General features: G+C 40.1%; 1 protein-coding gene across 3 annotated transcripts in view; it reads right to left on the reverse strand.

Moving 5' to 3' along the window:
• Positions 1-17,725, reverse strand: part of FYCO1 (FYVE and coiled-coil domain autophagy adaptor 1) — a 74,348-nt gene that overhangs the window by 45,246 nt on the left and 11,377 nt on the right. For all 3 annotated transcript variants that reach the window (XR_014028379.1, XR_014028380.1, XM_081342945.1), the window contains exons 7-13: positions 17,581-17,724; positions 16,281-16,374; positions 13,335-15,929; positions 11,768-11,860; positions 7,114-7,232; positions 4,421-4,588; positions 328-477 (exon numbers count right to left, since the gene is read on the reverse strand). Coding sequence is in view for 1 of the 3 variants with exons in the window: in XM_081342945.1 (XP_081199071.1) it covers positions 328-477; positions 4,421-4,588; positions 7,114-7,232; positions 11,768-11,860; positions 13,335-15,929; positions 16,281-16,374; positions 17,581-17,724 (3,363 nt within the window). In the remaining 2 variants the exon portion in view is untranslated. The remainder of the gene's footprint in view (positions 1-327; positions 478-4,420; positions 4,589-7,113; positions 7,233-11,767; positions 11,861-13,334; positions 15,930-16,280; positions 16,375-17,580; position 17,725) is intronic.

Here is a 17,725-nt window from a genome sequence, read left to right on the forward strand (position 1 = left end):
CTTGAATATTCATTGTGAAGACAGTAACTGAGGTTTTGAGTTTTCACTTTTAGCTATAGTGTGTATATATATATTATGACCAAAGCTCCTCTCATGAAGCATAAATGAAACATGGACATCTGAACCTAAGAGAATACTTCTTTCTTTCTTACAACCCCTAGAACTGAAACTCCAAATATCTTTTGAATAGTACTTTGGGTGGAACTGGGGACAAGTCCAAATATGTGTAAAAATATTATAAAATAGGCCTGGGAAAATTGTGCTGATTGTTAAACCTCAGAACAGTCAGCAGTGCTCATATTTGTTCAATCCCCTCAAAATACTGACCTGCAATGATGACGACGATTCAGCCAGCCAAATTCTTTTTGACAGTCTAAACAACTAGTGACTTCAGCATCACCAAGCCATCTTTGTTCTGCTGTGAGCTTCTGCTGGAATTCCAGAGCATCTGATTTCTGCCAAAGAGCATCCTTGTCCCTTTCAAAGTCATGTATGGAAAAATAATTTGTCATTTGATAAATTTGTGTTTTAAAATCTTAAGTCTGGTCCCCTATAGGAGAAATTCACTTTCTCAATTAAGAACTGTCTGATAAATCTAAAGTTGGTTGGAGTCCTGAGAGGCTACCTTGATTTTTTTAAATTCTCTGTGGTATATAAAAAGTTCTGCTAAGTAGCTGCATGTGCTGATCATAGTTGGTTTTAAAAACATAAGTAAGTTTATATCTGGTTAGTTCTTGGATGAAGAAATATGGAGGTAATTGCCTAGTCTGAAAAAATAAAAAAATGGAAAAACTATTTCCATATTGCAACCAAAGAAAACTTTATGAGATGTCCATGAACTTATCAAAAATCCAGCTTGACTTGAGGGAGGCTTTACCTTTTAGCGCATGAGAAATGTAATAATAAAATGGATACACACATGCACATGTGCACATGCACACACACACACATGTTCACATCAATAAACAAAAACAGAATTCTGGCTCATTAGGGAACAAGGAAACTCAGTGGCACCCATTGCTCATTAATTCTTCCTTGTTTTTCTCCTTAGCAGAAATAGATAATAAACTATGATTCTGTGATGAACATTATGTGTAATCTAGGACCTGCATTTTGAGCCTCTTTCAACATGTTACAATCATTAGCTAAAAACAAACTCTAGTCTATACCTTGGGCGATTAGGAGTATAATGACCCATGGTTCCCACGTGAACATATTGTTAAACAAATAACAGAATCCTTCTGGTTTGTTTGGCCACATTTCCTATGCAATGCTATAAATCGATCATCTGTTACAATCCAGGAAGTTTTGGCTGCAGTTACTGCAATTAAAAATGGTACTATCAGCTGTGAAATCTAAGGGGGTAGTTACTTTTTCACAACGGTGCATTGCATACTGGATGACTCTACTTACAAATCAGCACCAATTTGTGGTGATCTGTTCCTTCAGATTCATTTTATATATCAATAGGATATACCTTAGGCTTTGATAATAATGAATGGCAAACATTCAGAAAATCCAAAAAAGGGCAAATATTTTGTGCAGAATTTCACATAGAAGAACAAAGCCTAAGAAAGAATAAATTTACAAAACAAAACCAGACAACAAAGCTACCAAACACCCAAGGAAGCTAACCTATTACAAGCATATGGATTGCCAGCATTTGGGTCTAATGTTAAATAAATATTATCAGAGAAGTAGCACTGTTTTCTCTGAAACTTTAAATGTCAAGCTATCACCCACAAACCACAGGATTTAACAAATAGTCAAACGTACGATAAAAAATTAGTCAACAGTGCAGAGTGTGATTCCACAACCAGATAGAGGTTATATTGCTTCCAATCAATTACACATGCATAAGAAGATTATGAATATTCTTGAGTCTGCAAATAAATTCTTCCATTTTAGATTTAAAACAGAACAATGTATTTGCAGATTCAACAATATTAATTTCTTCTCGTCAGTAAAGAACGTGAGAAGAGTCTATTTGGGCTGATATGTGTATTTGATCACATCACAATCTTTTGCTTTGTTGAATTTGTGATATAATCAGACTGGTTAGTGCAAAGTTTTAAATATGGGTTGCCTTATCAATGTAACAATAAAATGGAAGATACAAAATGTTTCCATTAATATTTTCTAGCCCCAGAGTATTATTGATATGCATATTAACTGTATTCATACTGCATATTTTCAGTTTGAGATATTTAGCATGTTTTGGATCTTCATATTATTTTGTACTATATGTCTGTTATATGGAAAATGATGGGCTGGATAACAGAAATGGATTCCCTATGCCCTTATTGTTAAGAGGCTAATCTTTCAACACTAGAAAGATAAATTAATGGCCCAACTGACCTCCAAAGGATTGAATACCTGATAGAATAACAGAGTCACAGAGTTGTAAGGGACCTTGGAGGTCTTGCAGTTCAACCCACAGCTCAGGCAGGAAACCTTATACCCATGGTGGCGAACTTATGGCACGTGTGTCACAGATGGCACGCAGAGTCCTCTCTATGGGCACCCGCACCATCGCCCAAGTCCTAGGCCTTCAGCTGGGTTTTATAAAACCTTTTCGCTTTAGGCCTCTGTCACCTTATGCAAAAAAAAAGGTTCAATCAATCAATCAATTTCAACTTCTCGCTGGTAAAAAAAATCTTGCAAAGTTGGAATTGATTGATTGAGCTTTTTAGTCCCACCCAGTCTGCTGTTACCTCCATGACCATGCCCGCCCAATGGGCCACGCCCATACAGCACATCATGATACATAAGTGGGTTTTGGGTTGCAGTTTGGGCACTTGATCTCTAAAAGGTTCGCCATCACTGCCCTATACCATTTCAGACAAATGGTTGTCCAATCTCTTCTTAAAAACTTCCAGTGTTGGAGCATTCACAACCTGGAGGCAGGTTGTTCCACTGATTGTTCTAACTATCAGGAAATTTCTCCTTAGTTCTAGGTTGCTTCTCTCCTTGATTAGTTATTGATGTTCCTTATGACTAAAGATTGAGTTGGTTATGAATGTGGATTACAGGCAACCTCTCTTATGGTCTACAACTCCAGCACTAAGCAATACAGTCACAAAGTGAAACATTGTGTGACTGCACTGAATTTTATCAGTTTTGGATGCAGTTGTGAAGAAAATCACACACAGTCATTAAGTGTGAAATCACATGACCATGATTTGAGACTTCCTCCAACTTCCCGAATGACATTTTTATCAGAAGCCAACTGGGAAGACTGCAAATGGCAATCACGTGCCTGCAGGATGCTGTGACTGTCATAAATGCAGAACAGTTGCCAAGCATCCAAATCAAAATTACATGATTACAGAGGGAGTTGGAACATCTGCAATTTTAAGGATCAGTCATAAATCTCCTTTTTCAGTGTTGTTGTAGTTTCCAACAGTTGCTGAACAAGCAGTTGGTAAGGAAAGACTACACACACACACACACACACACATTCCATTGTGTATATGTGTATATATATGTATGTATGTATATATACATACACACATACATACATACAATGGAATATGGACATCCTTTATCCTAACAGTTGTATAAACCTCAATGCATATCTATAGGAAACTATGTTTGTTTAAAGCAACATGCCCCCCCCAAAAAAACTACTATTGTGTTGCTGTTGCAATAGAACATTATCCTTGGTGGAGCAGTGGGCTAATGCCTCCTTAAGTAACACCAGCTGCCTGCAATTAGTGCAGGTTCGAGTCCCACCAGGCTCAAGGTTGACTCAGCCTTCCATCCTTCCGAGGTAGGTAAAATGAGGACCCAGATTGTTGGGGGCAATAAGCTGACTTTGTAAAAATGCTGCTGGGGGGGGGCGAAAGCCCTAATAAGCAGGCATATACATAGAATGAAGGCTATTGCTAAGCACATCGATTTGTGTTTCTTAGATTGTAAGCCGCCCTGAGTCTTCAGAGAAGAGCGGGATATAAACGGGATAAAAAAATAAATCCAAATAAGCAGTCTCTATAATCACTCCATCCTCAGATTTCAACTCACCTAGATTCTCCTAATACAAAAACATTGGGAAAAAGTAGTAAGAAAATGTTGCCATATGACAGAATATGAAATTGGATAGAGAGTTGTGGAATAAATTAGGTCTTCTGAAGGCCTGTAAGCAAACTCTGTTCCTGAATGATAACACAGTTCCTGGTTAAAAGGGGGAGAAATATTGTTCCCTGTAGAATTCCAAATGGACAACGCATGATTAGTGCTGCAGAGAAAAATACAATATATTTAGAATATATTGAATTGCAGATTTTTAGGATAACTTTGTGGGGTACTGCCAACCATAAACATGGCTTTAAATTCTGTAGCAGTAAAATTTAGAGGTGAAAAAAAAAATAAGATTTTTTTCCACTTGATAGTGAGGTTATATAAAAATAAATTTACCAACCTGAGAAGTTCAATTAATTTTTCTTCCAAGAACTGCTTCGTCCTAGTTAGATCATCCAGTTCAGCCAGTAACTTGGTCTCATTGTTGTCTCGCTCTGATTTCAACTCGTTGAATTTACCATAGTAGTCTTGAATTTGTTTATTTGTTCTGCTGACTTCTGTCTGGGCTCTGCTCAAAAACATATTCAATTTTCCTTAATTGCTTTTATCATTATCCAGACCACAATTAACACTAGAAATAATACTATTAATCTTCACAGAGCACTAAATATGAAAATGAATCTAGCATTCCTTTATGTTTAAGTACAGATAAGACTTTAACTTCTTTTAAAAAAAATTGTCAAACTATCAACCTAGATTTTTTTAAAAAAATCAAATATTGTGAAATAGCAGTCATACTTTACATTAATTTAAATGCTCATAGAGATCAGAATGCAGATCAAAAATAAATATTTGTAATTGATAATAGATTTCAGCCTGAAGAACAGAGTTAACCTCACCCACTTAAGAGCAATTTTGCCTATCCTGGCTCTCTGCAGCTATATTGAATTACCACTTTCAGAGTTTCAGGAAATTCTCAGAGTTGATTTCCAACATATTTGAAAACAATTTGCAGTTGGTAAACAATATTTAAAAATTTCTTATCCTTAAGAAGGACAAGAGATTTTTGGGCACCACTTTGAGGCCTCAGAATATTCTTTTGTGTTCTGCACAAAAGATGTATATAAAAGGGAACTCTTCTGTACAAGGTAATGCAAAGGTTGATTTTAAGTTGGGGAGAGCACAAAGTATCACTTGACAGCATACTACCCTACCTTAATTTTGTTAGGCCTGATTTTGTCTCCCTCCTTATTTTGCTAAACAGAACCATTAATTTCTGCCACTGTGTCCTGGCTTGCTTGCTTATTAATTTATTTTATTCATAACCATATTTATGCGCTGCCCATCTCACCAAAACTGAGTCTTAATATAACTCTTGTGATAGTCATGTATAGCCTACATGTTTTGATAAACTGTTTATCTAATCTAGACATGTATTAGATGAATATATTGCATTCACATATAAATGGTGCTATTGTTTCTCTTTTTAATTTTTTTATGGTGAGGTTATTTTTGTGTTTTTTATAATTTCATGTTAATTTTATTTGTGTTCATTCTAATCAATACCTACATTAGAGACTATATTTTTGAAGAAAGAGCAAAGTAAATATTTGCAAATATAACAAAATTAATACAGGTAATCTTCAACTTATAACCATTCGTTTAGCAACTGTTCAAACTTACAATGGCACTGAAAAAAGTGACTTATGAACATTTTTCATGGCATGATCAAAATTCGGATGTTTGAAGAAGCCAGATTCACGTGTTATTAACCTAACAACTGCAGTGATTCCCTTAGCAAATGTGGCAAGAAAGGAAAATTCACTTAACAACTGCTAAATGTGCTGTTCTGTTGCTTAGCAAAAGAAAATTTAGGCTCAGATATGTTTATATGTTCTATGTTGAGGACTACCTGTATAATTGTACAATACAATCAAGTAAAACACATAATATATGTACATGTATACCATTGCAATTACAGGAAGTTCCTTAAAGCAAGCCTGGCATTTTCATAATACTATAATGCCATTTTTACTTCTCCAAATTACATTGAAACAGGCCCTCAGTGGTCTTTATTACATCTGACTCTTGAAATGTTGAAAACATTATGAACTGAGAGTTTGACTCCTGCAGCTAATAGAAGGGTGCAAGATCAGCATTCAATCAGTGTTCTGCCTTCCTTTCACATTTTCAGCTCACATTATGTGCCTCCTTAAGTAACACCAGCTGCCTGCAATTAGTGCAGGTTCGCGTCCCACCAGGCTCAAGGTTGACTCAGCCTTCCATCCTTCCGAGGTAGGTAAAATGAGGACCCAGATTGTTGGGGGCAATAAGCTGACTTTGTAATAATGCCGCTGGGGGGGGCGCGAAAGCCCTAATAAGCAGGCATATACATAGAATGAAGGCTACTGCTAAGCTTGTAAGCCGCCCTAAGTCTTCGGAGAAGGGCGGGATATAAATGGAATTAAAATAAAAAAATAAAAAAAAATAAAAGATTTCTCCATTACTGGATTAGTAACCACAGAGAGGAAGAGCTTTCACTCTAGAGGCGAAATTGCCTGGTTATCTTTTTCAAAAAAACTATAAAGCAACAGCTTCTCTGCAAGATACTACAGTAGCTGATCCTCTATTGTGAGAGGAAAAGAATTAATTTAAGGAGTTACAAGTCACAAGAATTTCCCACCAAACAAAAACAGCTGCCCCTACATTTTTTACAGTAATGTTAGCATTCACAAAATATGATTTGAGATGTATCACAGCTGGAAATAAATCAGATCTACTGACAAACACAGAATGTGGATGTCCGGAAGCGCAAAGACCAAGAGGGAAATATCTTCAATATTAGTGTCCCCCTTGATGCAAATTGGGAGGTCAGTGAAGAACAAAATAATTTCTACCAATTAATTGGCCATCATTGGCATAACTGCCCATGATAAAGGAGCAATACAAACAATAGACACTTTTTAAATTCCTGCATTATAATGCTTCCTGTGTGTGTGAGGGGGGGAAATCCTACATTTATTTATAATATTTGTTCATTATATATATTTATATACCCTTCCAAGACTGAAATTATTTCAATTAAGCACCAACCTTTTAAGAACTTCTTTCAGTTCTGCAATTTCTTCATCTTTTTTTTGCTGGATTGCTTTGTATTCAGTCACTTGATCCATAGAAAGGTTCAGTTGTACATACAGGTCTCGTTTCACAGCCTAGCAAAAATGATATTGTTGATTGAATAGAAATAGAGCACTATTTAATCTCCTACTTGGAATAAAAACATAATAAAACAGGCAATTTAGGGTTTCCATGGTGTTAAGGTATGATAGTAAATACCGACCCAGTGGATGTTCAAAGGAGAACAATTTTGATGACATATTAAATTGATAAGCTAGGAAATGTTTTCCAATAAAATGGATAGCCATGTAACTTTATTAAAAAGTGCCTTACCACTCAACAACCATGAAAAGAATATAACACTGCCATATATTAAAAACATTTCAGAAATCACCAAAAGACTATTAAAGGTAAAGGTAAAGGTTCCCCCGCACATGCGTGCTAGTCGTTTCCAACTCTAGGGGCCGGTGCTCATCTCCGTTTCAAAGCCGAAGAGCCAGCGCTTGTCCGAGGACGTCTCCGTGGTCATGTGGCCGGCATGACTAGACGCCAAAGGCACACGGAACACTGTTACCTTCCCACCGGAGTGGTCCCTATTTTTCTACTTGCATTTTAACGTGCTTTCGAACTGCTAGGTTGGCAGAAGCTGGGACGAGTAACAGGCGCTCACTCTGCTACGCAGCACTCGGGATTTAACCTGCCAAACTGCCGACCTTCTGATCGACAAGCTCAGCATCCTAACCCACTGAGCCACCGCGTTCACCAAAAGACTATAAATCAACCAAAGCCCTCTGAAACATCCTAAGTAAACAAAACACCCAAGAACCCCAGAAAGAAAAATAAGTCATCTGTAACATACACTTTTGCAGCCACTATCTAGGACAAACAGGTAGAAGATTAGCTGAGTACACCCATGAACACCAACTAGCACTGATAAGACATGATGAAAACTCCTTAATTTCACAACACATAGACAGACGTAAAGTTGCAGCTGGGAAAAACTGTATCTTAGACCAAGAAACCTGGCACTCAGACAAATCAGCCATCAACAGGCACATAAAGATAAACAACATGTACATTCAGAAGAGACAATAAAAAAGTAAAAACAGAAAACAAAAAGACCAACAATCAAGAAGTAAACAATACCCCAATCAGGCAAACAACTAACATAAATGACAGTCTAATCAAGGAACAACCAAGACCATTCCCATCAACAGATAGGACAATCCCCTTGTATGTATATAATGAGAGCAAACCCTACTCTCTTCTAGCAATGATTTCTTTGGTAATGAAATAGTTACAAGAAAACAAGCAATCTCAGAGGGCACCAAGAACCCCACAGTTCAACCCTGAGCTGCAAGTATTATCTTTGATACTACCGTATTTTCCGGCGTATAAGACGACCCCCTACTTTTAAGAAGTTTTTCAAGGTTTTTTTGTCTTATACGCCGGAAAATACTTACATGCCCTGCCCTCCCTGTCTGTCGCAGAGGAGGCGAAGGCCCGACTGGCCCCGCCGGCCCTCCCACTGCTCCCGCGCTTCTGCTGGCCCCCAAGACGCAGCGTTTCCCGGGCGGCAGGCAGCGCCGGAGGGCAGCCGCCACCCGCCACGGCCGGCGCCCCTCCTGCTTTCCCCCCCCAGGCCTTGAACTTCTCCCATTCGGCACAGGGTGGGGCAGCTCCGCCCACAGCCTCTTTTTCATGTGCCGCTTCCCTCTCACCGTCGGCCAAGGCGCACTCGGCCCAGGCTCCCGGTCCCTCTTCCCGACCGGCTTCCCGCCCTGCCCCTCATGGAGCTGGACTGGGCGGACAGCCTCTCGGTGTGGCTGCTTTTCCTGGGCAGCCTGGCGGTGCGGCTCCTGCGCTCGGACCTGTTGCTGAGCCGGCGGCTGCTGCTGCGCGTGGGGCTGCTGCCCCTCAGCGCCGCGCTCACGACGGCTGCCTGCTGGCTCGTCTCGGCCAGCACCGCCCAGCGGAAGCGCAGCGTCGGACGGGAGCAGGACTTCCCTGCCGGCTCCCGTCCGACGCTCTTAGGGAAGAGCGAGCCGGCAGGGAAGTCCTGCAAACGCACGCGCACGCAGGACTTCCCTGCCTGCTCCACGCTCTTTTGCTGCCTCAAGAGGGTAGAGCGAGCCGGCTCTTCCCTCTTGAGGCAGCAGCTGCCTCAAGAGCGAAGAGCGAGCCGGCAGGGAAGTCCTGCGTGCGTGTGCAGGACTTCCCTGCCGGCTCCCGTCCGACGCGAGGGAAGAGCGAGCCGGCAGGGAAGTCCTGCAAATGCACGCGCACGCAGGACTTCCCTGCCGGCTCCACGCTCTTCTGCTACCTCAAGAGGGTAGAGCGAGCCGGCTCTTCCCTCTTGAGGCAGCAGCTGCCTCAAGAGCGAAGAGCGTCGGACGGGAGTCGGCAGGGCAGTCCTGCACACGCGCGCACTCCCCAGCTGCTAAGGAGCAGCCAGGGAGTGCGCGCGTGCGCAGGACTGCCCTGCCGGCTCCTGCCAGACGCCACCCACTGATTTTCCGGCGTATAAGGCGACTGGGCGTATAAGACGACCCCCCAACTTTTGAGAAGATTTTCAGGGGTTCAAAAGTCGTCTTATACGCCGGAAAATACGGTATATTTAATGCTTAATGTTTTATGGTATAAAAGGTTGATTAATTGTTTTTAATGCTGCATGCAACCCAGAGTCACACTGTTTAAGTTGGGCATTTTAAATTATATACCAAACATTTGGAATGTATCATTCTATAAAGAACCATAGATTTATCAGCAATGGAGTATAGCAAAAAAGATTACAACCACAGATGTCCTTCTAGAAGTTACAAAGCTCGTGTTGGAGAAGCAAAGCCAGCTGTGCCAAGGGATGACAGAGCTTGCTCTCCTTCCCTTGGCATCCGTAGATCACATGACTGCATCCAGGAAACAACCGCCATTTTCAGAGTGGCTGCAATGAACTGTAGCTGCTCTAAAAATGGTGCTTGCCAGTTGTGGAGGTGTGTAGCTTGAGTGCAGTGGAAGCAAGCATGCCCAGCTTTGCCCAGCTGACTGTCTGGTTTTCAAGCAGTGGGCTTTGTGCAACTATCTGTAGTGTGTCTAAGGGTGAATGACTGCAGAGGCGCGGCAGAAGCCTAACATTGAAACCAAGATATAAGTAGCTTCTGGAGGGTCTGTTGTAACTTGAGATGATTGCTAAAAGGAGACTACCTCTACTTGTTTACTTTCTGCTTATGAACTGGTTCTTTATTGACATACTGTAATAATAAGACTGACCAATATCACTTTGTATGGAAGAGGCTTAATGCTGTTTAGAATCAGGCATTTTTACATGCATTTTAGAGGAATTTTCTCTGTACTATATTTTACATGCATATTATTTATATCCAGGCCTTTTTTTTCTCATAGAACGTTCAGAACGGAGTTCCGGCACCTTTATTGGATGGAACCTTGTAGGGTAGGCAAGGCGGGTTGTATGACATGTGTGAGTTCCGGCACCTTTTTCTTTTACAAAAAAAGCACTGTTTATTTACAATACTATAAATTATGAAGGATCCAATCTGACTTGGTCACCAGGACTAGAGGTTTTGTCTTCTGAGCTTTCGGACTGGTGCTGGAGCCCATCCTCAGGGAACTTCTCTCTCTGCCTTGGGCTGTTTTGTGTGTGGTATTTATATGGTGCCTGTTGTGTCTAGCTTTTTAGATGTAGATTGGAGAATTGATGGCTGGCTATTAAGTCAGCTGTTATAATTTATATTTTTTCTGTTTTTCTTTCCTCTGCTGTTTTTTTTGTGTTAAAGCAATAAAAATGTTTTTTTTTCTATATTGTTCAAAAATGACTGCAATAATCTTGATCTAAGCAATTCACAGCTTAATAAATGTCTCCCAGGAAAGTGTAGAGATTCTAGGGACCACGTGCATTCTAGGAACCATGCGCTGAAAAATTCTGCATCCTTGCCTCTCCGGCTTTCTAAAGTTTTGATCTCGTTATGGCCAGGAAACAGGGTATCAGTTAAAATTTAGAAATAGTTTATACATGTTCTGTTCTCTTAAGAAATTAAAGTACAAGATTGATGCAGCTTACAAAGAGTTTAGAGGCAAACTTTAGAAAAGCCATAAAAATGCACACAGTATAAAGTATCATATATTTCTGGGCAATAATCATGTTCTACCTGCCATACCAAAATTTCAAAATCAGATTAAGTTTCTTTGCTTTTAAACCCTGAAATATATTTTCTACTTACTACTGAATCAAAAATACATAGTGGAGGAGAGAATACAATGAAACTAATTTAGCAGACTAGATGTCTGTTAAAGGGTAAATTATATTATTTATCCAATTTATGATATTTGAGTAATGGCATAAATGACAGAGGTGATGCAAATTCAAGTAAGCCGAATTGCCTCATCCAGACTATGTTGGATGCAGTATTCATAATTTGGGGGTAGATGTCCAGACAAAAATCTGATCCATTTGTATCCTCCGTTTGGTTAATGCAAGATGAGGTGTTCGATTAAGATTTCATTGTACTACTAGGCTAGGGAGTCTTCCTACTGGATAACCAACATGCTTAAAACATCAATAATTATTGACTCAAAGGTTCTGCGAGTTTCTTGTTTAATTAAATAAAGTTTCAACCTGCATTTCCTTGAGTGCCTCTTCTGCAGCATTTGCCTGTCGGTTCTGTTTTTCAAGTTCTTCCTTTAATTTTTCACACTCTTCACTGAGAGCCTGCAAAGGTAAAATTTAAAACAGAACAAATAAAACAATTTTTTTCAAGGATTGTGTAGTGGTCTGTTGATTTCAGGGACCAACTAGGGATGGGCTTGCAAATTGTCATCATTACAAGTACAACAAACAAAAGCTTCTATAATGAGATTTACAGTACAGGCAGTCCTTACTTATTGACCACAATTTGGATTGGTTAGTGAGCACCTTCATTAAGTACCACAATCACTAAGTGGAAAATCCTTTGACCGTGATGTTGCCATTTTTAACTCAGTGGTTAAACGAAACATCATGTGACCATGCTTGTGATTTTGCTTCCGTGTTCTCTATTAACTCTGCTTGGTCACTAACAAGGCATTTAGAAAACAAGGACTATCTATAGCAGACATGTCAAACACAAGGCCCGGGGGCTGGATCTGGCCCGCGAAGTGGTTTCATGTGGCCCACAAAGCCATCCTGGAAACAGTGAGGGAACGGCCCCCACTGCCTTGGCCCTGGCCCAGAGAACCTCCTTCTGCCAGAAACCCTCAAATCTGTCCCACTCCTGCCCAGGCCCCCATAGGCACCCTTGATGTGAACGATGTAGAGCTGGCCATGCCCACCCAGTAGGCCATACGCACTCTAGCCATGCCCACCCTGGCCACACCCACCCGGCCCCCTGAGGGCCACCACAATGCTGATGCAGCCCTCAATGAAATTGAGTTTGACACCCCTGATCTATAGTGTTTATATTTAGACAGGGAAATCATAGTCATGTTAGCAAATGAAATCTGAGGACCAAAAAAAAAAAACCAGTGCTATCATTTCGACTATCTTATCAGCTCAGGTCAGAATCCACACGTCAGCACCAATTCCTCTGTCTCCCATAGTTATTTTTTCCCCCACCTCTAGGCTTGTTCAAGTGTCATCCTTCAGAGGATAGGTAAAAGGCTGTGTGCATGGGCCAAAAGCTTGTATATACCTTGTCCTATCGGGTCAAGAGATAATAACCCAAATCAGTTTCTCTCTCTAGTTCCAAGTGTCTCCATGGATGCAATACTTCAGCCTGAAGTGTAACAGGGATTGGTAGGCAAACTGACTTCCTGAGGTATTCCCGGGAAAGGAATTGCAGGCTCTATTTTCCCCTAGAACACCTCCATACTTACAACTGATTATTATTATGCTGTCAAATTGGGGTAGAGCAGATGATGGGAACCGAATTTTATCCAAGGGCTAAATTATTTCTCCCCACAACATTCAGTGGGCTAGAGCTAGATGATATAAGGAGGAAGATTCTCCTCCTGGAATAACTATCGGTCAAGTGGCTTCCAATCTGCATTTAACTGGAAGAAACTGGCCCTTTCTTTCTTAGTACCTTTGGGTACTAAGGCTGCAGAAGAATCAGCCGTTGCAATCAGTACACTTGTAAGAAGAGCTGCGTGTTCAAACGAACATAAAACTGCAGCCTTACTTGATTTAAAGAGGATACAAAATTTACCTTAAATTTTGTCTGATAGTTCAGAATTTCTGTGCTCAGTTGAAATTTGATAGTAGCTACCTCCTCTTTGCTGGTTTCTTGCAAACTCTTGGTTTGTTTCTCTGCCAATTCCAGCTGAGTTTGCAAGTCGGGTATGATGGCAGCACAAACATTTGAATTTTCCAATTTCTCTTGTAATTCTTGTTTCTTATTACTGAATCTTGTCAACTCAAGCTGCAGCCTCTCTTGTTCTTCGATTGATATTTCTTTGGTAGCTCTGAGCTCCTCTGTGACTTGGGAGAGCTTCTCTTCCATTTCTGTCTTTTCCGACGTCAGGGAACAAATCTGAATGCCCAGCTCAGCCATGTCCATGTTGGTTCTTTGGAGAAGGTCCTTGATTTCCATGTTTTCCATATTAACAACATCCAAATCACTCCTGACCTTGGACAATTCATCTGTCAGGGACACCACATCCTTTTCCAGTTCAGCTTTCTGTTGGGCTAGCTTTTTCCATTTATCTTTCTGCGTTTTCTCTTCTTCTTTACATTGAAGTAGTTCCTGCACATGGTTTCTGTTCAGTGTTTCATTTTGCTCCTTTAGCTGCTGAGACAATAATTTTTGCTCACTTAAAAGAGTTTCTGCGACATCCAATTTGCCCTGAAGCTTTTGTTTCTCTGTAGCTGTCTGTCGAAGCTTGGCTTGAAATTCTATCATTTCCTCCTGGAGCCTCAATATCTCTGCCCGACTGATATTCTGCTGTTCCTCAGAAATAGCCAGTCTAAATGTCAAATCTTTAGCTTCTCTCTCTTGACAAGATACCAACTCCAATTGGGTTTTCTCTACAGAAATCTTTTCAGATGTAAGAGATTCAATTATTTTTGCTTGATGAAGGCCATTTTCCTCAAGGGTTTCAGCTTTAATTCTATACTCCTCAGCCTGTTCCCGAAGTTGACTGCACTGATTCTCCAGGCCTTCTAATAACTCAATTTTCTCTGTGAGCTGTAACTTCAGAGATTCTTCACTTTGCCTGGAAGACGACAGATTCTTTTCCATTTGTAGATTATGTTCTTTGGCATTCTGGAGCTCGGCTTGAACTACACTTAAGAATTCTGCAATCCTATTTTCATTTTGTTTCAATTCTTGGTAATCGGTTTGCAGAGCCTTCAGTTTTTCATCAAAAAGCTGGTTCTGTCTTGTAGCATTTTGCAAGTTTTCATCCAACAGCTTGTTCTTTTCTCGAAGTGTCTTCTCTTTTTCGTCCACAGATACCATGGCATCATCTATCTGACTCTGGAGATGTTTCTCAGAGGCTCTTAATCGAGCAACTTCTCCTTCTAAAAATGATTTAGATATATCTAACTCGCTGCACTTTTCTTTCAACTTCTGATAGGTTTGCTGCTGTTTTGTATTCTGGGATTTGAGGTTTTCATTTTCTTCAAAGGAATTTCTCAACGAGGAGCATTGTTTTGTGATCTGGTGTTCCATTTCCAATACTCTTGTTTTGAGATGGTCTCTTTCCGTAACAACTTCCCCTTTTTGCTTTTCTAAACTTTTCACCATGTCATTGAGCTTTGCTAGCTGCACTTCCAGCAATTCAAGATGCTCCATTAGGTTTTTTATTTCTTGTCCCATTGTTGTTTTTGTATGACTCAGTAGCCTCTCAAATTCTGCCTTTTCTTTTCTTTCTTCCTGTAGCTTTTGTTCTAATGATTTTACATAATCCAGTGTATCTGCCAGCTGGATTTGAAAATCAGCTACCATTTTGTCTTTCACTGCTAGCTCTTTCTGAAGTTCAGCCCTTTCAGTAGTCACGGCTTCCAGATTAATAAGCAATTTTTCAGATTCTTCCTTAGTGCTAATGGTAAGGCTTTTCAATTTCAATTCAAATTCTTTCTGTTTCTCTTCTTTCACATGGAATTGCTCTTCCATAATTTTAAGATGAGAAAGAAGTTCACTATGCAGTTTCTGGGCGTCAGCTTTCTCCTCTTCAGCCCAACAAAGCTTTTTTAATAACTCCTCAATCTTTAGTACGGAATCATATTGGCTGATAGCCTGGTGACCTTTTTCATCCATAAGACTATTTGCTTTTGCTGCAAGCTCCTCAGCTTTCTTCTCTGCTGACTTTAGTTTGGCAGTAAGCTCATTAATCAAGAGATCCTTCCTGGCCAACCAGATTTGCAAGGTCTTTAGCTCTTGATTCAAAAGAAGGATTTTGGAATCAGGGGCATTTTTCAAGGACTCCAGGCTCTCAAGCCTTGCAGAGCATTCTTTCTGTTTCTCAGCTGCATTCAGTTCTAGTGTCTCTAAGCATTTCTGAAACTCCTGAATGGTGCCCTGAGTATAGTGGGAAATCTGTTTCTCTAACTCCCCTAGCATTTTTTTTAGCCTGTCATTCTCTTCTGCCATATTGCTGTTCTTCTCTCTTTCCATTTGCACTTGCTGCTTCTGAAAGCTAATAGTGGCCTGAAGCTCTTGCTTTTCTCCTTCCAGATGCTGGATTCGATCCTGTAGTTCCTTCTGCTGCAGCTCAAGATCCATGTGCAAATCCTCCAGGCCTTCAAGAGATTCAGTATTAAAAAAGCTATTCTCATTTGGGCTGGAAAGGTTCTCTTGAGCCTAAAAAGAGAGAAAACATCTGAGTTAGCAAGAAAGCTGTTTATAAAAGGCTTTTCAGTGGCTGGGGAATCCTTATAATAGTCTCGCAAAGCAGACCAGTAGGGTTTTTTTTTTAGTATTGTTACACAAAGTTAAAGTACAAATGAGGAACACACATGAATTCTGACAACAGAGCAACCACCTAGAATAAAAGGATATTGGTTCTCTGATACAAAACATTTTTAAAAACATCCCAGAAGCAAGGAAAGGTAATGAATCACCACAATGAGGCTATTCATCAGAGAAGCTTTCAGAGATAATAGCATTACTGCTTCCCTCATAGTTTATACATTTATTGGCCAGTACAATTACCTGCATAGAGCTGCTCACCAAACTGCTCATGCTTGAACTGCGGCTTGGAGGTTTCCATAGATAAGCTGAGGAGCCAAGTGAACACAATGTTCTCCTGAACACGGAAGAAGGATTGTTTTAAGGGGGAAAAAAAAAGTTTTCAAGAATGTTGTCTCACCAACTATCCACCTGCATCTATTCCTGATATATTTAAATTTATCTTCAGTTTTGGAACGAATGAATAAGATCTACAGAGGTGATCTAGAATTCCTGTGAGCATCTGAAGCAAAACCTTTCAAGATGAAACTGGTATTTGTTTATATTTTTAAGAGGGCTTCCTACTTTGATTTCTTCACAGTTTTGAAGTAAATGTTAAAAGGATGAGCTTCTACATTTCTTATCCCACAAATTACAGGTTTATATAGTGATGTTTCATCACTTGGCTCCCATCTTCTCCTCTCATGTGGATCCTCTGCATTAATTGCTTCTTTTGGTTTTTGTTATAACTTGGAATAAGAATTGCAGAATTCAGCTCTTCTTTGGGCTCTGCCTGAGAGTTATCAGTTGGCTCCTTAAGTTTAATAGGATCCATTTGGTTCAGAATTGAATATGCGGATAGTTGTCTCACAACTGGTTGCTTGGTGACCATTCAATGTTCCAACAGATCTATCTGGGGGTACTTATGACTTGGATTCCGATGGTTTGGGGCCCTCTGCAGTCATGTGACTACACCAGGGGTAGGCAACCTTGGCTCTTTTATGACTCGTGGACTTCAACTCCCAGAATTCCTGAGTCACCCATGTTGACTCAGGAATTCTGGGAGTTGAAGTCCACGAGTCATAAAAGAGCTGAGGCTGCCTACCCCTAGACTACACCTGGGGTGCTCAGCATTTACAACTATTTGTAGTGTTTCATGATCATGTAACCATGTTATGATTTTGCCAAAAATCAGCATTTACATCTGACTTTTGGCAAGGCTGCACTTGGAGCAAACAATTTGTTTGTTTAATGACCACATACAGTATTTGCTTAATGACTGCTTCAAAAGTCACAGAATTTTATAACTGTCACAAGTTACAACCGTGATGGCCCTGCTCCATTATGTTTGTAACTTAGTTGCAGTATGTGTTCTAAAAATTTTGAGTGGCAGGTTTATTTCTGATGGTCCTTCTGAACATCTGATCTAATCTGGAAATTATTGGAAAATTGTGAAAAGTCAGTATTATCTGACAACTGTTTTTATAAAGAAGCTTTAACACAGCCTGGGGCAAAAATGCTTTATGAAAATTATAGACTTTATAGTGGCAGCAGTTTGCATTACCTGGCAAATGTGGGCCAACCAGCATCTAAGTCATAGCCTCTTGATGCCAAATCAAATTGAATTTCAGTTAATTCATACAGGTGACCAACAATATCAGAACTCAGTTTTGGGTTGAGGAAGGGACTTCTTGCATAATACCAGTCAC

The sequence above is a fragment of the Vipera berus genome (assembly GCF_964194415.1).
Source record: "Vipera berus genome assembly, chromosome: Z".
Lineage (NCBI taxonomy): Eukaryota > Metazoa > Chordata > Lepidosauria > Squamata > Viperidae > Vipera > Vipera berus.